The sequence below is a fragment of the Oncorhynchus tshawytscha genome, linkage group LG13, assembly GCF_018296145.1.
Source record: "Oncorhynchus tshawytscha isolate Ot180627B linkage group LG13, Otsh_v2.0, whole genome shotgun sequence".
Classification (NCBI taxonomy): Eukaryota; Metazoa; Chordata; class Actinopteri; order Salmoniformes; family Salmonidae; genus Oncorhynchus; species Oncorhynchus tshawytscha.
In genome coordinates, this window is record NC_056441.1 from 66,462,471 (window position 1) to 66,489,445 (window position 26,975).

At 45.2% G+C, this 26,975-nt stretch overlaps 1 protein-coding gene across 2 annotated transcripts in view; it reads left to right on the forward strand.

Moving 5' to 3' along the window:
* The window catches only part of LOC112265534 (2-(3-amino-3-carboxypropyl)histidine synthase subunit 1), a 129,418-nt gene that overhangs the window by 40,590 nt on the left and 61,853 nt on the right, over window positions 1–26,975 (forward strand). For both annotated transcript variants that reach the window (XM_042296211.1, XM_042296210.1), the window contains exon 4: window positions 17,356–17,477. In XM_042296211.1, coding sequence (XP_042152145.1) covers window positions 17,356–17,477 — 122 coding nt within the window. The remainder of the gene's footprint in view (window positions 1–17,355; window positions 17,478–26,975) is intronic.

The window sequence follows — 26,975 nt, forward strand, 5'->3', positions numbered from 1 at the left end:
GTCCAACATGGCCCCCAACCAGCTCCAAGGGGTTGAACTGGGTCAGTTTCATGGAAGTGATAGCATTGCATTTATCCCCAGTAAAGCCAGACCTTATTCCACCTGATGAATATTGTTCAGGGTTTAAGACATTTAGGAATGGAATGGCCCTCTCAGTAAGGAAAGCCCTGATGAAGGCCAAAAGCTGAAATGTGTTGGTTCTTTTAGCAATAAATACACTTTTTTATTGAATTCCATTGTCCTCCAATTGTTGCTGAATCTTCTCTCCTCTCAGTAAGCTCAGCAGCCCAGGTCCTCCTCCTTCCCTTATCCCTCTGTTTCTCCCTCTCTCTCCTTTTCCATCTCTTCCTTCCACACAGACGTGTGCACACACTTCCACCCACACACGTACAGTCCCAGTCCCCGGGCAGGCTTCTCTGAGGGGTGCACCATGGTACACAGCTGGGAGATTAAAATGTTTTTGCTGTTCATAAATCACAGCGACAGCAATGGGCCCATATTAAAGACAAGCGTAGGGATCTCACAGCATGACGTGTCTGGTCTGCCTGCCGTGTCTGGTCTGCCTGCCATGTCTGTTCTGTCTGCCGTGTCTGGTCTGCCTGCGTTTCTGTTCTGTCTGCCGTTTCTGTTCTGTCTGCCGTGTCTGGTCTGTCTGCTGTTTTCTGGTCTGCCTGCCGTTTCTGTTCTGTCTGCCGTGTCTGGTCTGTCTGCCGTTTCTGTTCTGTCTGCCGTTTCTGTTCTGTCTGCCGTTTTCTGGTCTGCCTGCCGTTTCTGGTCTGTCTGCCGTTTCTGTTCTGTCTGCCGTTTCTGTTCTGTCTGCCGTTTCTGTTCTGTCTGCCGTTTCTGTTCTGTCTGCCGTTTCTGGTCTGCCTGCCGTTTCTGTTCTGCCTGCCGTTTCTGGTCTGCCTGCCGTTTCTGTTCTGTCTGCCGTTTCTGTTCTGCCTGCCGTTTCTGTTCTGCCTGCCGTTTCTGTTCTGCCTGCCGTTTCTGTTCTGCCTGTTTCTGGTCTGTCTGCCGTTTCTGTTCTGCCTGCCGTTTCTGTTCTGCCTGCCGTTTCTGTTCTCTGTTTCTGTTCTGCCTGCGTTTCTGGTCTGCCTGCCGTTTCTGGTCTGCCTGCCGTTTCTGGTCTGTTTCTGGTCTGCCTGCCGTTTCTGGTCTGTCTGCCGTTTCTGGTCTGCCTGCCGTTTCTGGTCTGCCTGCCGTTTCTGGTCTGCCTGCCGTTTCTGGTCTGCCTGCCGTTTCTGGTCTGCCTGCCGTTTCTGTTCTGCCTGCCGTTTCTGGTCTGCCTGCCGTTTCTGTTCTGCTGGTCTGCCTGCCGTTTCTGGTCTGCCTGCCGTGTCTGTTCTGCCTGCCGTTTCTGGTCTGCCTGCCGTTTCTGGTCTGCCTGCCGTTTCTGGTCTGCCTGCCGTGTCTGTTCTGCCTGCCGTGTCTGGTCTGCCTGCCGTGTCTGTTCTGTCTGGTCTGCCTACCGTGTCTGTTCTGCCTGTCTGGTCTGCCTGCCGTGTCTGTTCTGTCTGGTCTGCCTCTGTCTGGTCTGCCTGCCGTGTCTGTTCTGTCTGGTCTGCCTACCGTGTCTGTTCTGCCTACCGTGTCTGTTCTGTCTGGTCTGCCTGCTGTGTCTGTTCTGTCTGGTCTGCCTACCGTGTCTGTTCTGCCTGCCGTGTCTGTTCTGCCTGCCGTGTCTGTTCTGCCTGCCGTGTCTGTTCTGCCTGCCGTGTCTACTTGTGTCAATGTCTCATTTGTTGGGGAATGTTTTGTTTCATATGACTGCACCACTTGTTAAGTCAGCTTACTGTGGTCTGTGTACAACTTTGTTGGTCCATTCCCCTCGCAAAAATCAACAACAGTTAGACGTATTGGTAGAATGTTGCCAGTTTTCTTGACAGACACACACACACACATCTGTTTGTAGTGTCTGTCTTGTTAGGTTGGTGTAATGATGAATCTCCATAGTAAACAGTCAGAATTGTGTCTGAAACGTCATGATTGAATGTCTTGAAAGAAGACTTACTAAATCTCTAGAGCAACGCCACAGGAGTCTTCTTAATGAAGGGAGACGTACTCCATCTCTAGAGCAACGCCACAGGAGTCTTCTTAATGAAGGGAGACGTACTCCATCTCTAGAGCAACGCCACAGGAGTCTTCTTAATGAAGGGAGACGTACTCCATCTCTAGAGCAACGCCACAGGAGTCTTCTTAATGAAGGGAGACGTACTCCATCTCTAGAGCAACGCCACAGGAGTCTTCTTAATGAAGGGAGACTTACTCCATCTCTAGAGCAACGCCACAGGAGTCTTCTTAATGAAGGGAGACTTACTCCATCTCTAGAGCAACGCCACAGGAGTCTTCTTAATGAAGGGAGACTTACTCCATCTCTAGAGCAACGCCACAGGAGTCTTCTTAATGAAGGGAGACGTACTCCATCTCTAGAGCAACGCCACAGGAGTCTTCTTAATGAAGGGAGACTTACTAAATCTCTAGAGCAACGCCACAGGAGTCTTCTTAATGAAGGGAGACTTACTCCATCTCTAGAGCAACGCCACAGGAGTCTTCTTAATGAAGGGAGACATACTCCGTCTCTAGAGCAACGCCACAGGAGTCTTCTTAATGAAGGGAGACATACTCCATCTCTAGAGCAACGCCACAGGAGTCTTCTTAATGAAGGGAGACATACTCCATCTCTAGAGCAACGCCACAGGAGTCTTCTTAATGAAGGGAGACTTACTCCATCTCTAGAGCAACGCCACAGGAGTCTTCTTAATGAAGGGAGACGTACTCCATCTCTAGAGCAACGCCACAGGAGTCTTCTTAATGAAGGGAGACTTACTCCATCTCTAGAGCAACGCCACAGGAGTCTTCTTAATGAAGGGAGACGTACTCCGTCTCTAGAGCAACGCCACAGGAGTCTTCTTAATGAAGGGAGACGTACTCCGTCTCTAGAGCAACGCCACAGGAGTCTTCGTAATGAAGGCGTGTGACAACCCAAACGCCTGTCAGCACCTAATCAAACTAATTAAAGCAGCATGTTAGTTGAAGCACAAACAATTAACTGTCATCAAGGAAGAAGTGTCTTTGGGTGACAGGGAATGGGTTTGTGTGGTGATGGGGAAGTTTGTCAATCTTGTCTGTCTGTCTGCCTGCCGCATTCCCAAACCGGAGAGAGAGAGAGACGAAAGCGACAGGCCCCTCTTTCGCCCATGCTGGGCTCTGATGAAATTCCTGTCACAGTCAGGCAAGGATCTGATCTCCCGAGGACAGCAAGACGTGGATGGATCTAACCTTGTGATCCCCTTGACGGTGGGAGAGAACTGCATCGATCCGCCATGTAAATAACCCCTTAGTCAAGCTGTACAGTGAGTGTCTATTTATGCATGCATAGTTTATGCATCTTTCTCTGTAGTACATAACCACAACTCTCCAATCACCTAGTTATGAGCTCTGTACTAACTGTCTGCTAAAGAGGGCCCCTAATTAACAAGGCCTGTTAAGAAGTTCACAGGCTTCTCGTCATCCAAATGACATCTGAATGACATTTCACTTCAGATGTTTCAGCTCAAGAGCCAGAGATGGTAACTCCAGCCAGGAAATGGAGAGGAGAGGGAGAGATGTGATATCATAAGTCCAATGTGAGATGGAGCTTGAGGGTTGGGTTGCTGTAAACACTGGTAGCCATCCTCTCTATCTATCCCTTTTCTCATCTCTCCCTCAATGTTTCTCTTTCTCTCTCTCTCCCCCCCCATATCTCGATCTTCTTTTCCCTCTCTCCTTCTATAGCCCCCTCTCTCGTTCTGTCTTTCTCTCCCTAGTTCAGCCCTTCTCCGGTGGGACAGGGGGATTGCACTCATCTTTGCTCTGTAATTACTCTCCTGATCCCAGGTAGCATCACATCTCTCATTGGGCCTCAGCTCTGTAATTACTCTCCTGATCCCAGGTAGCATCACATCTCTCATTGGGCCTCAGCTCTGTAATTACTCTCCTGGTCCCAGGTAGCATCACATCTCTCATTGGGCCTCAGCTCTGTAATTACTCTCCTGATCCCAGGTAGCATCACATCTCTCATTGGGCCTCAGCTCTGTAATTACTCTCCTGTTCCCAGGTAGCATCACATCTCTCATTGGGCCTCAGCTCTGTAATTACTCTCCTGATCCCAGGTAGCATCACATCTCTCATTGGGCCTCAGCTCTGTAATTACTCTCCTGTTCCCAGGTAGCATCACATCTCTCATTGGGCCTCAGCTCTGTAATTACTCTCCTGATCCCAGGTAGCATCACATCTCTCATTGGGCCTCAGCTCTGTAATTACTCTCCTGGTCCCAGATAGCATCACATCTCTCATTGGGCCTCAGCTCTGTAATTACTCTCTCCTGATCCCAGGTAGCATCACATCTCTCATTGGGCCTCAGCTCTGTAATTACTCTCCTGATCCCAGGTAGCATCACATCTCTCATTGGGCCTCAGCTCTGTAATTACTCTCCTGTTCCCAGGTAGCATCACATCTCTCATTGGGCCTCAGCTCTGTAATTACTCTCCTGATCCCAGGTAGCATAACATCTCTCATTGGGCCTCAGCTCTGTAATTACTCTCCTGATCCCAGGTAGCATCACATCTCTCATTGGGCCTCAGCTCTGTAATTACTCTCCTGGTCCCAGGTAGCATCACATCTCTCATTGGGCCTCAGCTCTGTAATTACTCTCCTGTTCCCAGGTAGCATCACATCTCTCATTGGGCCTCAGCTCTGTAATTACTCTCCTGTTCCCAGGTAGCATCACTTCTCTCATTGGGGCCTCCTTGGGGCCTCAGCTCTGTAATCAGATTCACTGCATCTATTACCCAGGTATTTCAGTCACACACTGGAAATAATGAGATGTGTAGCACCAATAAGATGGCATGATAATGTTATTTCTTGCAGATGGATGCTTGATTAGATACAGTAATATTCTGCAGTGCGGTTGTTTGCATTGTAGATATTGCAGTATGCTGCTGTGGTGGGTAGACTGCTGCTGTGGTGGGTAGACTGCTGCTGTGGTGGGTAGACTGCTGCTGTGGTGGGTAGACTGCTGCTGTGGTGGGTAGACTGCCGCTGTTGTGGGCAGACTTCAGGGCATCTCTCTTCAACATTCTTGTGGGATAGCCATATATATGTTTTACCTGGGAGACATACATTTATGCAGCTCTAACAATGTCATTAGTATGCTTTAAAACAACAGGGGCAATGAGATTTAAGGAAGCCTATTGTTCAGCTACTATCTCTCTCTCACAAACACACACACACACCAAACGGTGGGATTTAGGCTAGTTCTTAGTCTCACATTATCATGATCCCTCTATTGCACAACTCTCCCTTACTCTCTCTCTGTCACACACACACACAACATGCACAACACACACTGAAATCAAGACCTTGACGAAAGAAAGGATAAGCGAATCATATCTTAGAAAGCCAATATTGATTTACCGGATGAGTTCCCTTCATCCATGTGGCTGTGTTTTACTAGGCTCAGGTGGACTGTAGTGTCCTTCACACCAGAGCAGTCATTAGAGGAATGGAGGAGAGAACAAATATAAAGAGAGTCCATGCCCCTCTGGAGGGTGAAGGTAGTTGAGCATCGATAGCCATAAAAACAGAGAGAGAGAGAGAGGGGTTAGAGGAGAGGTGTAAACAGATGGAGAGAGAGGGGTTAGAGGAGAGGTGTAAACAGATGGAGAGAGAGGGGTTAGAGGAGAGAGGGGTGTAAACAGATGGAGAGAGAGAGGGGTTAGAGGAGAGAGGGGTGTAAACAGATGGAGAGAGAGGGGTTAGAGGAGAGAGGTGTAAAGTCCAGATGGAGAGAGAGGGGTTAGAGGAGAGAGGTGTAAACAGATGGAGAGAGAGAGGGGTTAGAGGAGAGGTGTAAACAGATGGAGAGAGAGGGGTTAGAGGAGAGAGGTGTAAACAGATGGAGAGAGAGAGGGGTTAGAGGAGAGGTGTAAACAGATGGAGAGAGAGAGGGGTTAGAGGAGAGAGGTGTAAACAGATGGAGAGAGAGAGGGGTTAGAGGAGAGGTGTAAACAGATGAGAGAGAGAGGGGTTAGAGGAGAGAGGTGTAAACAGATGGAGAGAGAGAGGGGTTAGAGGAGAGAGGTGTAAACAGATGGAGAGAGAGGGGTTAGAGGAGAAAGGTGTAAACAGATGGAGAGAGAGGGGTTAGAGGGGTGTAAACAGATGGAGAGAGAGGGGTTAGAGGAGAGAGAGAGAGGTGTAAACAGATGGAGAGAGAGAGGGGTTAGAGGAGAGAGAGGGGTTAGAGGAGAGAGGTGTAAACAGATGGAGAGAGAGAGAGGTTAGAAAAGAGAACAAATATAAAGAGAGTCCATGCCCCTCTGGAGGGTGAAGGTAGTTGAGCATCGATAGCCATAAAAACACAGAGAGAGAGAGGGGGGTTAGAGGAGAGGTGTAAACAGATGGAGAGAGAGGGGTTAGAGGAGAGAGGTGTAAACAGATGGAGAGAGCGGTGTAAACAGATGGAGAGAGGGGTTAGAGGAGAGGTGTAAACAGATGGAGAGAGAGGGGTTAGAGGAGAGAGGTGTAAACAGGTGGAGAGAGAGGGGTTAGAGGAGAGAGGGGTGTAAACAGATGGAGAGAGAGGGGTTAGAGGAGAGGTGTAAACCGATGGAGAGAGAGGGGTTAGAGGAGAGAGGTGTAAACAGATGGAGAGAGAGAGGGGTTAGAGGAGAGAGGTGTAAACAGATGGAGAGAGAGGTGTAAACAGATGGAGAGAGAGGGGTTAGAGGAGAGAGGTGTAAACAGATGGAGAGAGAGGGGTTAGAGGAGAGAGGTGTAAACAGATGGAGAGAGAGGGGTTAGAGGAGAGAGGTGTAAACAGATGGAGAGAGAGAGGGGTTAGAGGAGAGAGAGGGGTTAGAGGAGAGAGGTGTAAACAGATGGAGAGAGAGGGGTTAGAGGAGAGAGGTGTAAACAGATGGAGAGAGAGGGGTTAGAGGAGAGAGGTGTAAACAGATGGAGAGAGGGGTTAGAGGAGAGAGGTGTAAACAGATGGAGAGAGGGGTTAGAGGAGAGAGGTGTAAACAGATGGAGAGAGAGGGGTTAGAGGAGAGAGGTGTAAACAGATGGAGAGAGAGGGGTTAGAGGAGAGAGGTGTAAACAGATGGAGAGAGAGGTGTAAACAGATGGAGAGAGAGGTGTAAATAGATGGGAGAGAGGGGTTAGAGGAGAGAGGTGTAAACAGATGGAGAGAGAGGGGTTAGAGGAGAGAGGTGTAAACAGATGGAGAGAGAGGGGTTAGAGGAGAGAGGTGTAAACAGATGGAGAGAGAGGGGTTAGAGGAGAGAGGTGTAAACAGATGGAGAGAGAGGGGTTAGAGGAGAGAGGTGTAAACAGATGGAGAGAGAGAGGGGTTAGAGGAGAGAGGGTGTAAACAGATGGAGAGAGAGGGGTTAGAGGAGAAAGGTGTAAACAGATGGAGAGAGAGGGGTTAGAGGAGAAAGGTGTAAACAGATGGAGAGAGAGAGGGGTTAGAGGAGAGAGGTGTAAACAGATGGAGAGAGAGGGGTTAGAGGAGAGAGGTGTAAACAGATGGAGAGAGAGGGTTAGAGAAGAGAACAAATATAAAGAGAGTCCATGCCCCTCTGGAGGGTGAAGGTAGTTGAGTATCGATAGCCATAAAAACAAAGAGAGAGAGGGGTTAGAGGAGAGAGGTGTAAACAGATGGAGAGAGAGAGGGGTTAGAGGAGAGAGGTGTAAACAGATGGAGAGAGAGGTGTAAACAGATGGAGAGAGGGGTTAGAGGAGAGGTGTAAACAGATGGAGAGAGAGGGGTTAGAGGAGAGAGGTGTAAACAGATGGAGAGAGAGGGTTAGAGGAGAGAGGGGTGTAAACAGATGGAGAGAGAGGGGTTAGAGGAGAGGTGTAAACAGATGGAGAGAGAGGGGTTAGAGGAGAGAGGTGTAAACAGATGGAGAGAGAGGGGTTAGAGGAGAGAGGTGTAAACAGATGGAGAGAGAGGGGTGTAAACAGATGGAGAGAGGGGTTAGAGGAGAGAGGGGTGTAAACAGATGGAGAGAGAGGGGTTAGAGGAGAGAGGGTGTAAACAGATGGAGAGAGAGGTGTAAACAGATGGAGAGAGGGGTTAGAGGAGAGAGGTGTAAACAGATGGAGAGAGAGGGGTTAGAGGAGAGAGGTGTAAACAGATGGAGAGAGAGGGGTTAGAGGAGAGAGGTGTAAACAGATGGAGAGAGAGAGGGTGTAAACAGATGGAGAGAGAGGGGTGTAAACAGATGGAGAGAGAGGGGTGTAAACAGATGGAGAGAGAGGGGTTAGAGGAGAGAGGTGTAAACAGATGGAGAGAGAGGGGTTAGAGGAGAGGTGTAAACAGATGGAGAGAGGGGAGAGGAGGTGTAAACAGATGGAGAGAGAGGGGTTAGAGGAGAGAGGTGTAAACAGATGGAGAGAGAGGGGTTAGAGGAGAGGTGTAAACAGATGGAGAGAGAGAGGGGTTAGAGGAGAGGTGTAAACAGATGGAGAGAGGGGTTAGAGGAGAGAGAGAGAGGTGTAAACAGATGGAGAGAGAGGGGTTAGAGGAGAGAGGGGTGTAAACAGATGGAGAGAGAGGGTGTAAACAGATGGAGAGAGGGGTTAGAGGAGAGAGGTAAACAGAGGGGGAGAGAGAGGTGTAAACAGATGGAGAGAGGGGTTAGAGGAGAGAGGTGTAAACAGATGGAGAGAGAGGGGTTAGAGGAGAGAGGTGTAAACAGATGGAGAGAGAGAGGGGTTAGAGGAGAGGTGTAAACAGATGGAGAGAGGGGTTAGAGGAGAGAGAGGTGTAAACAGATGGAGAGAGAGGGGTTAGAGGAGAGAGGTGTAAACAGATGGGAGAGAGGGGTTAGAGGAGAGAGAGGTGTAAACAGATGGAGAGAGAGGGGTTAGAGGAGAGAGGTGTAAACAGATGGAGAGAGAGGGGTTAGAGGAGAGAGGTGTAAACAGATGGAGAGAGGTGTAAACAGATGGAGAGAGGGGTTAGAGGAGAGAGAGGTGTAAACAGATGGAGAGAGAGGGGTTAGAGGAGAGAGGTGTAAACAGATGGAGAGAGAGGGGTTAGAGGAGAGAGAGAGAGGTGTAAACAGATGGAGAGAGAGGGGTTAGAGGAGAGAGAGGGGTAAAGAGAGAGGGGTTAGAGGAGAGAGGTGTAAACAGATGGAGAGAGGTGTAAACAGATGGAGAGAGAGGGGTTAGAGGAGAGAGGTGTAAACAGATGGAGAGAGAGAGGGGTTAGAGGAGAGAGGTGTACACAGATGGAGAGATGAAAACAGAGGCGAGAAAGGAGAGTCCGAACTTTGAACTACCTCTTATCAAACTAAAGTACAATTAGGTCCAGTGGAAGAGGAATTAAAAAGGGAGCGTGAGAGAGGAAGTAGCCTCTGTAGCCAGTGTACAGTATCTAAGGGTTCATTGACTGGGCAGCAGTAGACAGCCAGCTGTTGTTAGTCAGACTGGGTTGGTGGGTAGGCTACACTGTCTGTTTCAGTCTCCTGTTTTCCCCTTTATTCTCTATTAATTCTACCTTTCCTGGCTAGCCTGAATAAGTCAAAACACAGCCACTAAACCCCCCCCACCTCTATCTCCTCATCTCCACTGCTATCTTTCCTGTTCTGCATTTTATCCATTCACACCTCTTTCCTCTCTCTGTCCTTTAGCCATTCACAGAGGAGAGGTCCTCTCTCTGTCCTTTATCCATTCTCAGAGGGGTTTCCTCTCTCTGTCCTTTATCCATTCTCAGGGGTTTTCCTCTCTCTGTCCTTTATCCATTCACACCTCTCTTTCCTCTCGGTGTCCTTTAGCCATTCTCACTTCTCTTTCCTCTCTGTCCTTTAGCCATTCTCAGATTCTCTTTCCTCTCTCTGTCCTTTAGCCATTCTCACTTCTCTTTCCTCTCTCTGTCCTTTAGATTCTCACTTCTCTTTCCTCTCTCTGTCCTTTATCCATTCTCACTTCTCTTTCCTCTCTCTGTCCTTTATCCATTCTAAACAGATCTCTCTGTCCTTTAGCCATTCTCACCTCTCTTTCTCTCTCTGTCCTTTAGCCATTCTCACCTCTCTTTCCTCTCTCTGTCCTTTATCCATTCTCAAACTCTTTCCTCTCTCTGTCCTTTAGCCATTCTCAGGTGTAAACAGATCTCTCTGTCCTTTAGCCATTCTCACTTCTCTTTCCTCTCTCTGTCCTTTAGCCATTTACTTCTCTTTCCTCTCTCTGTCCTTTATCCATTCTCAGAGAGGGGTTCTCTCTGTCCTTTAGCCATTCTCAGATCTTTCCTCTCTCTGTCCTTTATCCATTCTCACTTCTCTTTCCTCTCTGTCCTTTATCCATTCACACTTCTCTTTCTCTCTCTGTCCTTTAGCCATTCTCACCTCTCTTTCCTCTCTCTGTCCTTTATCCATTCTCACTTCTCTTTCCTCTCTCTGTCCTTTAGCCAGGACTTCTCTTTCCTCTCTCTGTCCTTTAGCCATTCTCACTTCTCTTTCCTCTCTCTGTCCTTTAGCCATTCTCACTTCTCTTTCCTCTCTCTGTCCTTTATCCATTCTCACCTCTCTTTCCTCTCTCTGTCCTTTAGCCATTCTCAGAGAGGGGTCTCTCTGTCCTTTATCCATTCTCACTCTCTTTTCTCTCTGTCCTTTATCCATTCTCACTTCTCTTTTCTCTCTCTGTCCTTTATCCATTCTCACTTCTCTTTCCTCTCTCTGTCCTTTATCCATTCTCACCTCTCTTTCCTCTCTCTGTCCTTTATCCATTCTCAGAGAGGGGTTTCCTCTCTCTGTCCTTTATCCATTCACACTTCTCTTTCCTCTCTCTGTCCTTTAGCCATTCTCACCTCTCTTTCCTCTCTCTGTCCTTTATCCATTCTCACTTCTCTTTCCTCTCTCTGTCCTTTAGCCATTCTCACTTCTCTTTCCTCTCTCTGTCCTTTATCCATTCACACCTCTCTTTCCTCTCGCTGTCCTTTAGCCATTCTCACTTCTCTTTCCTCTCTCTGTCCTTTAGCCATTCTCACTTCTCTTTCCTCTCTCTGTCCTTTAGCCATTCTCAGATTTCTCTCTCTGTCCTTTATCCATTCTCACTTCTCTTTCTCTCTCTGTCCTTTAGCCATTCTCACTTCTCTTTCCTCTCTCTGTCCTTTAGCCATTCTCACTTCTCTTTCTCTCTCTGTCCTTTATCCATTCTCACTTCTCTTTCCTCTCTCTGTCCTTTAGCCATTCTCACTTCTCTTTCCTCTCTGTCCTTTAGCCATTCTCACTTCTCTTTACTCTCTCTGTCCTTTATCCATTCACACCTCTCTTTCCTCTCTCTGTCCTTTATCCATTCTCACCTCTCTTTCCTCTCTCTGTCCTTTATCCATTCACACCTCTCTTTCCTCTCTCTGTCCTTTAGCCATTCTCACTTCTCTTTCCTCTCTCTGTCCTTTAGCCATTCTCACTTCTCTTTCCTCTCTCTGTCCTTTATCCATTCTCACTTCTCTTTCCTCTGTCCTTTAGCCATTCTCACTTCTCTTTCTCTCTCTGTCCTTTAGCCATTCTCACTTCTCTTTCCTCTCTCTGTCCTTTAGCCATTCTCACCTCTCTTTCCTCTGTCCTTTAGCCATTCTCACTTCTCTTTCCTCTGTCCTTTAGCCATTCTCACTTCTCTTTCCTCTGTCCTTTAGCCATTCTCACTTCTCTTTCCTCTCTCTGTCCTTTAGCCATTCTCACTTCTCTTTCCTCTCGCTGTCCTTTAGCCATTCTCACTTCTCTTTCCTCTCTCTGTCCTTTATCCATTCTCACTTCTCTTTCCTCTCTCTGTCCTTTAGCCATTCTCACCTCTCTTTCCTCTCTCTGTCCTTTAGCCATTCTCACTTCTCTTTCCTCTCTCTGTCCTTTATCCATTCTCACTTCTCTTTCTCTCTCTGTCCTTTATCCATTCTCTCTTTCCTCTCTCTGTCCTTTATCCATTCTCACTTCTCTTTCCTCTCTCTGTCCTTTATCCATTCTCACTTCTCTTTCCTCTCTCTGTCCTTTATCCATTCTCACTCTCTTTCCTCTCTCTGTCCTTTATCCATTCTCACTTCTCTTTCCTCTGTCCTTTATCCCTCTCTTTCCTCTCGCTGTCCTTTAGCCATTCTCTTTCCTTTCTCTGTCCTTTAGCCATTCTCACTTCTCCCTCTCTCTGTCCTTTATCCATTCTCACTTCTCTTTCCTCTCTCTGTCCTTTAGCCATTTCACTTCTCTTTCCTCTGTCCTTTATCCATTCACACCTCTCTTTCCTCTCTCTGTCCTTTAGCCATTCTCACTTCTCTTTCCTCTCTCTGTCCTTTATCCATTCTCACCTCTTTTTCCTCTGTCCTTTAGCCATTCACACCTCTCTTTCCTCTCTCTGTCCTTTATCCATTCTCACTTCTCTTTCCTCTCTCTGTCCTTTATCCATTCTCACTTCTCTTTCCTCTGTCCTTTATCCATTCTCACCTCTCTTTCCTCTCTCTGTCCTTTATCCATTCTCACTTCTCTTTCCTCTCTCTGTCCTTTAGCCATTCTCACTTCTCTTTCCTCTCTCTGTCCTTTATCCATTCTCACTCTCTTTCCTCTCTCTGTCCTTTATCCATTCTCACCTCTCTTTCCTCTCTCTGTCCTTTATCCATTTCACACCTCTCTTTCCTCTCTCTGTCCTTTATCCATTCTCACTCTCTTTCCTCTCTCTGTCCTTTATCCATTCTCACTTCTCTTTCCTCTCTCTGTCCTTTATCCATTCTCACTTCTCTTTCCTCTCTCTGTCCTTTATCCATTCTCACTTCTCTTTCCTCTCTCTGTCCTTTATCCATTCTCACTCTCTTTCTCTCTCTGTCCTTTATCCATTCTCACTTCTCTTTCCTCTCTGTCCTTTATCCATTCTCACTTCTCTTTCCTCTCTGTCCTTTATCCATTCTCACTTCTCTTTCCTCTCTCTGTCCTTTATCCATTCTCACTTCTCTTTTCTCTGTCCTTTAGCTATTCTCACTTCTCTTTCCTCTCTCTGTCCTTTATCCATTCTCACTTCTCTTTCCTCTCTCTGTCCTTTAGCCATTCTCATTCTCTTTCCTCTGTCCTTTAGCCATTTCACTTCTCTTTCCTCTGTCCTTTATCCATTCTCACTTCTCTTTCCTCTCTCTGTCCTTTATCCATTCTCACTTCTCTTTCCTCTCTCTGTCCTTTATCCATTTCACTTCTCTTTCCTCTCTCTGTCCTTTAGCCATTCTCACTTCTCTTTCCTCTCTGTCCTTTATCCATTCTCACTTCTCTTTCCTCTCTCTGTCCTTTATCCATTCTCACTTCTCTTTCCTCTGTCCTTTAGCCATTCTCACTTCTCTTTCCTCTCTCTGTCCTTTATCCATTCTCACTTCTCTTTCCTCTCTCTGTCCTTTATCCATTCTCACTTCTCTTTCCTCTCTCTGTCCTTTATCCATTCTCACTTCTCTTTCCTCTCTCTGTCCTTTATCCATTCTCACTTCTCTTTCCTCTCTCTGTCCTTTATCCATTCTCACTTCTCTTTCCTCTCTCTGTCCTTTATCCATTCTCACTTCTCTTTCCTCTCTCTGTCCTTTATCCATTCTCACTTCTCTTTCCTCTGTCCTTTAGCCATTCTCACTTCTCTTTCCTCTGTCCTTTATCCATTCTCACTCTCTTTCCTCTCTCTGTCCTTTATCCATTCTCACTTCTCTTTCCTCTCTCTGTCCTTTATCCATTCTCACTTCTCTTTCCTCTCTGTCCTTTATCCATTCTCACTTCTCTTTCCTCTCTCTGTCCTTTATCCATTCTCACTTCTCTTTCCTCTGTCCTTTAGCCATTCTCACTTCTCTTTCCTCTGTCCTTTAGCATTCTCACTTCTCTTTCCTCTCTCTGTCCTTTATCCATTCACACCTCTCTTTCTCTCTCTGTCCTTTATCCATTCACACCTCTCTTTTCTCTCTGTCCTTTATCCATTCACACCTCTCTTTCCTCTCTCTGTCCTTTATCCATTCACACCTCTCTTTACTCTCTGTCCTTTATCCATTCACACTCTCTTTCCTCTCTCTGTCCTTTATCCATTCACACCTCTCTTTTACTCTCTGTCCTTTATCCATTCACACCTCTCTTTCCTCTCTCTGTCCTTTATCCATTCACACCTCTCTTTCCTCTCTCTGTCCTTTATCCATTCACACTCTCTTTCCTCTCTCTGTCCTTTATCCATTCACACTTCTCTTTCCTCTCTCTGTCCTTTATCCATTCACACTCTCTTTCCTCTCTCTGTCCTTTATCCATTCTCACTCTCTTTCCTCTGTCTGTCCTTTATCCATTCTCACTTCTCTTTCCTCTGTCCTTTAGCCATTCTCACCTCTCTTTCCTCTCTCTGTCCTTTATCCATTCACACCTCTTTTCCTCTCTCTGTCCTTTATCCATTCTCACCTCTCTTTCCTCTCTGTCCTTTATCCATTCTCACTTCTCTTTCCTCTCTCTGTCCTTTATCCATTCTCACCTCTCTTTCCTCTCTCTGTCCTTTATCCATTCTCACTTCTCTTTCCTCTCTCTGTCCTTTATCCATTCACACCTCTCTTTCCTCTCTCTGTCCTTTATCCATTCACACCTCTCTTTCCTCTCTCTGTCCTTTATCCATTCACACCTCTCTTTCCTCTCTCTGTCCTTTAGCCATTCTCACTTCTTTCCTCTCTCTGTCCTTTATCCATTCACACCTCTCTTTCCTCTCTGTCCTTTATCCATTCACACCTCTCTTTCCTCTCTCTGTCCTTTATCCATTCTCACCTCTCTTTCCTCTCTGTCCTTTATCCATTCACACCTCTCTTTCCTCTCTGTCCTTTATCCATTCACACCTCTCTTTCCTCTCTCTGTCCTTTATCCATTCTCACCTCTCTTTCCTCTCTCTGTCCTTTATCCATTCACACCTCTCTTTCCTCTCTGTCCTTTATCCATTCACACACTCTCTTTCCTCTCTCTGTCCTTTATCCATTCACACCTCTTTCCTCTCTCTGTCCTTTATCCATTCACACCTCTTTACTCTCTGTCCTTTATCCATTCACACCTCTTTACTCTCTGTCCTTTATCCATTCACACCTCTTTACTCTCTGTCCTTTATCCATTCTCACTTCTCTTTCCTCTCTCTGTCCTTTATCCATTCTCACCTCTCTTTCTCTCTCTGTCCTTTATCCATTCTCACTCTCTTTCCTCTCTCTGTCCTTTATCCATTCTCACTTCTCTTTCCTCTCTCTGTCCTTTATCCATTCTCACTTCTCTTTCCTCTCTCTGTCCTTTATCCATTCTCACCTCTCTTTCCTCTCTCTGTCCTTTATCCATTCACACCTCTCTTTACTCTCTGTCCTTTATCCATTCACACCTCTCTTTCCTCTCTCTGTCCTTTATCCATTCACACCTCTCTTTCCTCTCTCTGTCCTTTATCCATTCTCACCTCTCTTTCCTCTCTCTGTCCTTTATCCATTCACACCTCTCTTTCCTCTCTGTCCTTTATCCATTCTCACCTCTCTTTCCTCTCTCTGTCCTTTATCCATTCACACCTCTCTTTCCTCTCTCTGTCCTTTATCCATTCACACCTCTCTTTCCTCTCTCTGTCCTTTATCCATTCTCACTTCTCTTTCCTCTCTCTGTCCTTTATCCATTCTCACTTCTCTTTCCTCTCTCTGTCCTTTATCCATTCACACCTCTCTTTACTCTCTGTCCTTTATCCATTCACACCTCTCTTTCCTCTCTCTGTCCTTTATCCATTCACACCTCTCTTTCCTCTCTCTGTCCTTTATCCATTCACACCTCTCTTTCCTCTCTCTGTCCTTTATCCATTCACACCTCTCTTTCCTCTCTCTGTCCTTTATCCATTCACACCTCTCTTTCCTCTCTCTGTCCTTTATCCATTCACACCTCTCTTTCCTCTCTCTGTCCTTTATCCATTCTCACCTCTCTTTCCTCTCTCTGTCCTTTATCCATTCTCACCTCTCTTTCCTCTCTCTGTCCTTTATCCATTCTCACCTCTCTTTCCTCTCTCTGTCCTTTATCCATTCTCACCTCTCTTTCCTCTCTCTGTCCTTTATCCATTCTCACCTCTCTTTCCTCTCTCTGTCCTTTATCCATTCACACCTCTCTTTCCTCTCTCTGTCCTTTATCCATTCACACCTCTCTTTCCTCTCTGTCCTTTATCCATTCACACCTCTCTTTCCTCTCTCTGTCCTTTATCCATTCTCACCTCTCTTTCCTCTCTCTGTCCTTTATCCATTCTCACCTCTCTTTCCTCTCTCTGTCCTTTATCCATTCACTCCTCTCTGTCCTTTATCCATTCTCACCTCTCTTTCCTCTCTCTGTCTTTAGCCATTCTCACCTCTCTTTCCTCTCTCTGTCCTTTATCCATTCACTCCTCTCTGTCCTTTATCCATTCTCACCTCTCTTTCCTCTCTCTGTCTTTAGCCATTCTCACCTCTTTCCTCTCTCTGTCCTTTATCCATTCACACCTCTCTTTCCCCACTCTGTCCTTTATCTACTCACACACTTCTCTTTCTCAGCTTTCAGCATTCACTCATTTTAGTCAGTGTTTTAATCCCCCGGAAGGGATGATGAGCTGCAGAATGAATTAATTTGTTGCTTTAATTTATTAGAGCAAAAGAAAACAAAAAACTGGTATGGCTTTGTGGCTTTTTCAATAGAAAAGGCCTTCCGTAGTAGGATGTGGATAGGGCAGTTGATAGTATTTTATGCTAAGGCCACAGATGGACAGATCATCTGTAATTGACCCTGCCTCTGCAGTTTCCATCCAGATGTGCTATCTATAAATCCATGTCCTATAAAACAAAATAGTGTCCTTACTTACCCCTACCCCCCACTAATCAGATTATCAACTAGTCTCTATTTATCCTGACCCTCTAATATATCTCATCTGTTGATGCAGACTGACTGACTGTAGCTCTGTTATTCAATGATGATTGACTCCTGTTCATGGACCACCAACCTGACTGCTCTATAGGCCCTGTTGATGTTTGGCATGTCAATCATAAAGGGATGGAAAAGCATTATCTGAGTGACATGTCACTCTTAGTCCCTCTACTTGACTTGTCCCATTCAGAGACAGCCAGTACATGGTAACATGGTGAGACTGGGGATTGATCCTGCTGACCCTATCAAGATGCTACTGTGCTGGAGCCAGGTTGGGTATCGATCGCCATAGTAAGAGGGGAGGTCAGTGGGGCTAATAGACTGAGCTGATTGGAGATTGTGTGTGCGTGGTTGTCCAATGACAAGGGGATAGTTCTATTTGTGTTCATGTGCGGTCAGAGGAGTGGTTTTGGTCATATGTGTGTGTGTGTCCCAGGTTCACAGAGGCAGACACCATTGTGATGGGTGATGTGACGTACGGAGCCTGCTGCGTGGACGACTTCACGGCCCGCGCCCTGGGGGCAGACTTCATGGTGCACTACGGCCACAGCTGCCTCAGTGAGTCTCACTCACACACACACACACACACACACACACACACACACACACACACGCACAAAAAGACTCACATACACAACTCAGACATGACGCAAGTAATCATTAATAATCGAATCACATCCCTAAAACATGCGTAAATGTAAATATACACACACACACATCAGGGTTTTTGTTAGCTGGCTTTTGGCACCATTCAAAAGTTTGGGTTCCCTTAGAAAATGTTTGTCCATTTTTTTTTAAATAACATCAAATTGATCAGAAATACAGTGTAGACCTTGTTAAAACCTCTTAGTGATCCCTTCGCGTGCCAATCCTGTTAACGGGATTGATTTGACAACACCCAGTGAAATAGCAGCGTGCCAAATTCAAAAACAGAAATACTCAGAATAATAATTAATAAATTATACAAGTGTTATACACCGGTTTAAAGATGCACTTCTTGTTAATCCATCCACAGTGTCAGATTTCAAAAAGGCTTTACGGCGAAAGCAAACCATGCTATTATCTGAGGACAGCACCCCAGCAAACATACACATGAAAATCATAATACAGCCCGCCAGACACAACACAAAAGTCAGAAATAACATATAATTCATGCCTTACCTTTGAAGATCTTCTTCTGTTTGCACTCCAATATGTCCATTAAACATCACAAATGGTCCTTTTGTTTGATAAATTCTGTCGTTATATATCCAAAATGTCCATTTATTTGACACGTATGATTCAGAAAATACACCGGTTCCAACTCGCGCAACATGACTACACATGATCTAATTAGTTACCTGTAAACTTGATCCAAACAACTTTCCTAATCGAACCAGGTATTTTTTAAACGTAAATAATCAATCAAACTTAAGACGGGATAAACTGTGTTCAATACCGGAGGAAAACAAAGTGTAGCGAGCTTTCAGGTCACGCGCCTCAACCACAACAGTACATTTCACTCTACCCTTGTTCTGAACAGGGCTACTTGTTCATTTCTCAAAGGAAAAACATCAACCAATGTCTAGAGACTGTTGACATCCAGTGGAAGCGATAGGAACTGCAAGCAATTACCTTAGAATTCTAGATTCCCATTGAAAACCCATTGAAAAGAGAGTGACCTCAAAAAAAAAAAAATCCTGGATAGTTTGCCCAAATAAGTTCTGTTATACTCACAGATATCATTCAAACAGTTTTAGAAACTTCAGAGTGTTTTCTATCCAGATCTACTAATAATATGCATATCCTAGCTTCTGGGCATGAGTAGCAGGCAGTTTACTTTGGGAACACTTTTCATCCGGACGTGAAAATAGTGCCCCCTAATGTTATGACTATTGATGCTGGAAACGGCAGATTGTTTTTTAAATGGAATATCTACATAGGCGTACAGAGGCCCATTATCAGCAACCATCACTCCTGTGTTCCAATGTCACGTTGTGTTAGCTAATCCAAGTTTATCATTTTAAAAGGCTAATTGATCATTACAAAACCCTTTTGCAATTATGTTAGCACAGCTGAAAACGGTTGTGCTGATTTAAAGAAGCAATAAAACTGGCCTTCTTTAGACTAGTTGAGTATCTGGAGCATCAGCATTTGTGGGTTTGATTACAGGCTAAAAATGGCCAGAAACAAAGATCTTTCTTCTGAAACTCGTCAGTCTATTCTTGTTCTGAGAAATTAAGGCTATTCCATGCAAGAAATTGACAAAAAAACTGAAGATCTCGTACAATGCTGTGTACTACTCCCTTCACAGAAAAGCTCAAACTGGTTCTAACCAGAACAGAAAGAGGAGTGGGAGGCCCCGGTGCACAACTGAGCAAGAGGACAAGTACATTAGTGTCTAGTTTGAGAAAAAGATGCCTCACAAGTCCTCAACTGGCAGCTTCATTAAATAGTACCCGCACAACACCAGTCTCAACGTCAACAGTGAAGAGGCGACTCCAGGATGCTGCCTTCTAGGTTCTTTTAACCCCTTTTTCTCCACAATTTCATGATATCCAATTGGTAGTTAAGGTCTTGTCCCATTGCTGAAACTCCCGTACGGACTTGGGAGAGGTGAAGGTTGAGAACTGCGCGTCCTCTGAAACAACCAATGTGTCGGCGGAAACACCGTACACCTGGCGACTGTGTCAGCGTGCTTGTGCCCGGCCCGCCACGTGAGTCACTAGAGCGCGACGGGACAAGGACAACTCCTCTAACCCGGACGACGCTGGGCCAAATGTACGCTGCCTCATGGGTCTCCGGTCACGGCCTGGATCTGTAGTGACGCAGCACTGCGGTGCAGTGCCTTAGACCGCTACGCCATTCGGGAGGCTGAAAATGAAGTTTTATTTGCTACTTTATTACATGAGTTCTATGTTCTGTTAATTACCATCATCTAAATGTGATTTCTGTCATTCTGAGCACCGGAATAGAAACCCTGACACACACACACAAACAGCCACACATAACCACACACACACAGTCACACACAATTACACACACACACACACACACAGCCACACACAACCACACACACAACCACACACACACACACATACATCACACTCGAGGCATAAGAATGATAGACAGACCCCATGGCCTCCAGCCAGGGTATAAAGCAGCGAGATCAATACCCGCAGCACATACAGACTGTAGGTTTTGTACTACAAGTGCCTGGCAATGGGTAGTACTCAATAGCTCAGTGTGTGTGCTTAGCTGCAGCTTTGTAAGGCCTGTCAGACCTTTAGAGGCTGGACAGCAGCACATTTGCTCAGACGATCAATGGAGAACATGCATTAGGGCTGTCCTTTGAAAAGCCTGTGCAGATCTTAAGGACCCTTCATTCTCTGCGCTGCTCTCTGCCTGTCTGCAGCACAATATAGCAGGGAATGCTAAATCAATATTTGTGATATCTCCCTGGCAGAACGATCTGAACAAGGCTCACCTCTCCCAAATACCACATCTGACCATGAGAATATTAATCCAATACATCAGCCGACCACTCTAACAAACCAACAAGCAAGCGATACACATTCTCTGACCAACCAACAGACACACAACACACACTCTCTGTGTTCTGCACTGGCATAAAAAAGAACATGCTGGATAAAAGGCAGCACTAGCCAGTCATACTGGTTATAAGGCTGAAGTGAGACGCCTCTTCTACATTCAGCTCAGCTACAAAATTACTGGATGAATTTCCACTAGTCAAATAGGGCTGGGGATTGCCAGGGACCTCACGATACGATATTATCATGATACTTACAGTTGAACTCGGACGTTTAGATACACCTTAGCCAAATACATTTAAACTCAGTTTTTCACAAGTTCTGACATATAATCCCAGTAAAGATTCCCTGTTTTAGGTCAGTTAGGATCACCACATTATTTTAAGAATGTGAAATGTCAGAATAAAAGTGGAGAGAATTATTTATTTCAGCTTTTATTTCTTTCATCACATTCCCAGTGGGTCAAAAGTTTACATACACTCAATTAGTATTTGGTAGCATTGCCTTTAAATTGTTTAAATTGGGTCAAACGTTTCTGGTAGTCTTCCACAAGCTTCCCACAATAAGTATTGAATTTTGGTGAATTTGGTGAGTATTGGTGAATTTTGGCCCATTCCTCCTGACAGAGCTGGTGTAACTGAGTCAGGTTTGTAGGCCTCCTTGCTCGCACACACTTTTTCAGTTCTGCCCAAAAATATTCTATTGGATTGAGGTCAGGGCTTTGTGATGGCCACTCCAATACCTTGACTTTGTTGTCCTTAAGCCATTTTGCCACAACTTTGGAAGCATGCTTGGGGTCATTGTCCATTTGGAAGACCCATTTGCGACTAAGCTTTAACTTCCTGACTGATGTCTTGAGATGTTGCTTCAATATATCTACCTACTTTTCCCACCTCATGATGCCATCTATTTTGTGAAGTGCACCAGTCCCTCCTGCAGCAAAGCACCCCCACGACATGATGCTGCCACCCCCGTGCTTCACGGTTGGGATGGTGTTCTTTGGCTTGCAAGCATCCCCCTTTTTCCTCCAAACAGAACAATGGTTATTATGGCCAAACAGTTCTATTTTTGTTTCATCAGACCAGAGGACATTTCCCCCAAAAGTACAATCTTTTGTCCCCATGTGCAGTTGCAAACCGTAGTCTGGCTTTTTCATGGCGGTTTTGGAGCAGTGGCTTCTTCCTTGCTGAGTGGCCTTTCAGGTTATGTCGGACTCGTTTTACTGTGGATATAGATACTTTTGTACCTGTTTCCTCCAGAATCTTCACAAGGTCCTTTGCTGTTGTTCTGGGATTGATTTGTACTTTTCGCAACAAAGTACGTTCATCTCTAGGAGACAGAACGAGTCTCCTTCCTGAGCGGTATGACGGCTGTGTGGTCCTATGGTGTTTGTAATTTCGTACTGTTTGTACAGATGAACATGGTACCTTCAGGCGTTTGGAAATTGCTCCCAAGGATGAACCAGACTTGTGGAGGTCTACAATGTTTTTTCTGAGGTCTTGGCTGATTTCTTTTGATTGTCCCATGATGTCAAGCAAAGAGGCACTGAGTTTAAAGGTAGACCTTGAAATACATCCACAGGTACACCTCCAATTGACTCAAATTATGTCAATTAGCCTATCAGAAGCTTCTAAAGCCATGACATTTTCTGAAATTTTCCAAGCTGTTTAAAGGAACAGTCAACTTAGTGTATGTAAACTTCTGACCCACTGGAATTGTGATACAGTGAATTATAAGTGAAATAATCTGTCCGTTAACAATTGTTGGAAAAAGGACTTATGTCATGCACAAAGTAGATCCGACTTGCCGAAACTATAGTTTGTTAACAAGACATTTGTGGAGTGGTTAAAACATTTGTTTTAATGACTCCAACCTAAGTCTATGTAAACTTCTGACTTCAACTGTAGGTGCCAATACAATATGTATTGTGATTTGATTCTGTGATTTTATTGCAATTCGATGTTCCAAACATACACTGCTCAAAAAAATAAAGGGAACACTTAAACAACACAATGTAACTCCAAGTCAATCACACTTCTGTGAAATCAAACTGTCCACTTAGGAAGCAACACTGATTGACAATAAATGCCACATGCTGTTGTGCAAATGGAATAGACAACAGGTGGAAATTATAGGCAATTAGCAAGACACCCCCAATAAAGGAGTGGTTCTGCAGGTGGTGACCACAGACCACTTCTCAGTTCCTATGCTTCCTGGCTGATGTTTTGGTCACTTTTGAATGCTGGCGGTGCTTTCACTCTAGTGGTAGCATGAGACGGAGTCTACAACCCACACAAGTGGCTCAGGTAGTGCAGCTCATCCAGGATGGCACATCAATGCGAGCTGTGGCAAGAAGGTTTGCTGTGTCTGTCAGCGTACTGTCCAGAGCATGGAGGCGCTACCAGGAGACAGGCCAGTACATCAGGAGACGTGGAGGAGGCCGTAGGAGGGCAACAACCCAGCAGCAGGACCGCTACCTCCGCCTTTGTGCAAGGAGGAGCAGGTGGAGCACTTGCCAGAGCCCTGCAAAATGACCTCCAGCAGGCCAAAAATGTTCATGTGTCTGCTCAAACGGTCAGAAACAGACTCCATGAGGGTGGTATGAGGGCCCGACGTCCACAGATGGGGGTTGGGCTTACAGCCCACCACCGTGCAGGACGTTTGGCATTTGCCAGAGAACATTGGCAAATTCGCCACTGGCGCCCTGTGCTCTTCACAGATGAAAGCAGGTTCACACTGAGCACATGTGACAGACGTGACAGAGTCTGGAGACGCCGTGGAGAACGTTCTGCTGCCTGCAACATCCTCCTGTATGACTGGTTTGGCGGTGGGTCAGTCATGGTGTGGGGTGGCATTTCTTTGGGGGGCCGCACAGCCCTCCATGTGCTCGCCAGAGGTAGCCTGACTGCCACTAGGTACCGAGATGAGATCCTCAGACCCCTTGTGAGACCATATGCTGGTGCGGTTGGCCCTGGGTTCCTCCTAATGCAAGACAATGCTAGACCTCATGTGGCTGGAGTGTGTCAGCAGTTCCTGCAAGAGGAAGGCATTGATGCTATGGACTGGCCCGCCCGTTCCCCAGACCTGAATCCAATTGAGCACATCTGGGACATCATGTCTCGCTCCAACGCCACGTTGCACCACAGACTGTCCAGGAGTTGGCGGATGCTTTAGTACAGGTCTGGGAGGAGATCCCTCGGGAGACCTCATCAGGAGCATGCCCAGGTGTTGTAGGGAGGTCATACAGGCACGTGGAGGCCACACACACTACTGAACCTCATTTTGACTTGTTTTAAGGACATTACATCAAAGTTGGATCAGCCTGTAGTGTGGTTTTCCACTTTAATTTTGAGTGTGACTCCAAATCCAGACCTCCATAGGTTGATAAATTTGATTTCCATTGATAATTTTTGTGTGATTTTGTTGTCAGCACATTCAACTATGTAAAGAAAAAAGTATTTAATAAGAATATTTCATTCATTCAGATCTAGGATGTGTTATTTTAGTGTTCCCTTTATTTTTTTGAGCAGTGTATTTCACTCCATATGTCTGCTACAGAGGGACAAGAGAGAGCCATGAGAGAACTAGTTTTGATCAGTCATGGAAATAAGATTGCTGAAAACAAATTGGCTCCCTAATTTAAAAAGATGGAGAACAAGCTGTGAAGGAAAATTATTGGAGTTTTGGTGCAGGCACAACCAACTAGCGCAAAAATAATATGGCGATATTGCCAATACAATATTATATATCGTCAAAAATAATATCCCTGTATGTAACTGTATACCTTTTTCCCCCATCGCTGTAGTCCAAATGCTGTATTACAACAGTTGAATCCTCTGTAAAGTTAGTCTAGTGGGCATCAGGACTGGGGTCAATATCATATCAAGTCATTAGGAAGATGTACAGTACCTTCAGAAAGTATTCACACCCCTTGACTTATTCCACATTTTGTTGTTTTACAACCTGAATTTAAAATGGATTCAATTGAGATTTTGTCACACACACAATACCCCATAATGTCAAAGTGGAATTGTGTTTTTAGACATTTGTATTAGTTCATTAAAAATAAACGCTGAAATGTTTTCAGTCAATAAGTATTCAACCCTTTTGTTATGGCATGCCTAAATAAGTTCAGGGGTCAAATTAAGCAACATTAAGTTGTTGCAAAACCTCACTCTGTGCAATAAGAGTGTTTAACATGATTTTTTTTAATGACTACATCATCTCTATACCCACACATACATTTGACTAGAAGGTCCCCCAGTCGAGCAGTGAATTTCAAACACAGATTCAACCACAAAGACCATGGAGGTTTTCCAATGCCTCGCAAAGAAGGGCACCTATTAATAAAAAAAATCATTAAAAAGCAGACATTGAATATCACTTTGAGCATGGTGAAGTTATTAATTACACTTTGGAGGATGTATCAATACACCCAGTCACTGCAAAGATACAGGCATCCTTCCTAACTCAGTTGCCAGAGAGGAAGGAAACTGCTCAGAGATTTCACCATGGTGACTTTAAAACAGTTGCAGAATTTAATGGCTCTGTAATAGGAGAAAACTGAAGCTGGATCAACAGCATTGTAGTTAATCCTTTTTGCAACAAGGCACTAAAGTAATACTACAAAACATTTAGTAAAGAAATTAACTTTATGTCCTGAATGCAAAGCGTTTTGTTTGGGACTCTAACCAGAATAGAAAGAGGAGTGGGAGGCACCGGTGCACAACTGAGCAAGAGGACAAGTACATTAGAGTGTCTAGTTTGAGAAACAGACGCCTCACAAGTTCTCAACTGGCAGCTTCATTAAATAGTACCCGCAAAACACCAGTCTCAACGTCAGCAGTGAAGAGGCAACTCGGGGATGCTGGCCTGTTCTGATCAATTTGATATTCTTTTTAGTGGACAAAAAATGTGCTTTTCTTTCAAAAACGAGGACATTTCTAAGTGACCCAAACTTTTGAATGGTAAAGTATTCAGACCCTTTGCTATGAGACTTGAAATTGAGCTCAGGTGCATCCTCTTTCCATTGATCATCCTTGATGTTTCTACAACTTGATTAGAGTCCACCTGTGGTAAATTCAATTGCTTGGACATGATTTGGTAAGGCACACACCTGTCTATATAAGGTCCCACAGTTGACAGTGCTTGTCAGAGCAGAAACCAAACCATGAGGTCGAAGGAATTGTCCATGGAGCTCCAAAACAGGAGTGTATCGATACACAGATCTGGGGGAAGGGTACCAAAAAATGTCTCCAGCATTGAAGGTCCCCAAGAACAAAGTGGCCTCCTTCGTTCTTCAATGGAAGAAGTTTGGAGCCACCAAGACTCTTCCTAGAGCTGACCGCCTGGCCAAACTGAGCAATCGGGGAGAAGGGCCTTGGTCGGGGAGATGACCAAGAACCCGATGGTCACTCTGACAGAGCTCCAGAGTTACCCTGTGGAGATGGGAGAACCTTCCAGAAGGACATCCATCTCTGCAGAACTCTACCAATCAGGCATTTATGGTAGAGTGGCCAGACGGAAGCCACTCCTTAGTAAAAAGGCACATGACAGCCCACTTGGAGTTTGCCAAAAGGCACCTAAAGGACTCTCAGACCATGAGAAACAAGATTCTATGGTCTGCTGAAACCAAGATTGAACTCTTTGGCCTGAAAGCCAAGCGTCACGTCTGGCTGAAACCTGGCACCGGTGAAGCATGGTGGTGGCAGTAATATTTGTGATATTTCATTTTTTTTCCTTCTAAAAAGCTGTTTTTGCTTTGTCATCATGGGGTATTGTGTGTAGATTGATGAGGATAAATATTCAATTTTAGAATAAGGCTAACGTAATAAAGTAGAAAAATTCAAGGGTCTGAATACTTTCCAAATTTGTTGTAAATTGACTTTAAAATCTTCTGCAAGACTTAAATGGCTGTCTGACAATGATCAACAACCAACTTGACAGAGCTTGAAGAATTTAAGATTAATGTGCAAATATTGTACAATCCAGGTGTACAAAGCACTTAGACTTTCCCAGAAACAATTCCATCTGTAATAGCTGCAAACGGTGATTCTAACATGTATTGACTCAGGGGTGTGAATACTTATGTAAATATTCTGCATTTCATTTTCAATGTATTTGCAAACATTTCCAAAAACATGTTTTCACTTTGTCATTATGGGGTATTGTATGTAAATGGGTGAGAACACAGGCTGTACCACGACAAAATGTGGAATAAGTCAAGGCCTATGAATACTTTCTGAAGGCATTGTATGTATTAATCACACATCATTCACATGTCCTCTGTCATGTGAATGGAACAAATGAACCTGAACTTCAAACACCATGGTATAAATTCTAATTCCTAGGATGTAAACGGCCAATCATTATCAGTGAGTATTTTGCAGTCCTCCCTGAACTGGCGGAATTGAAATGGAATTGACCCAACCTTGGCAGACGGTCTCTGCGTTCTCTCTGCTCTGTGAGGAGTGGAGGAGGTCTCTATAGCTGTGGTTGACTGACAGCATCACATGTAGTGGAAGTG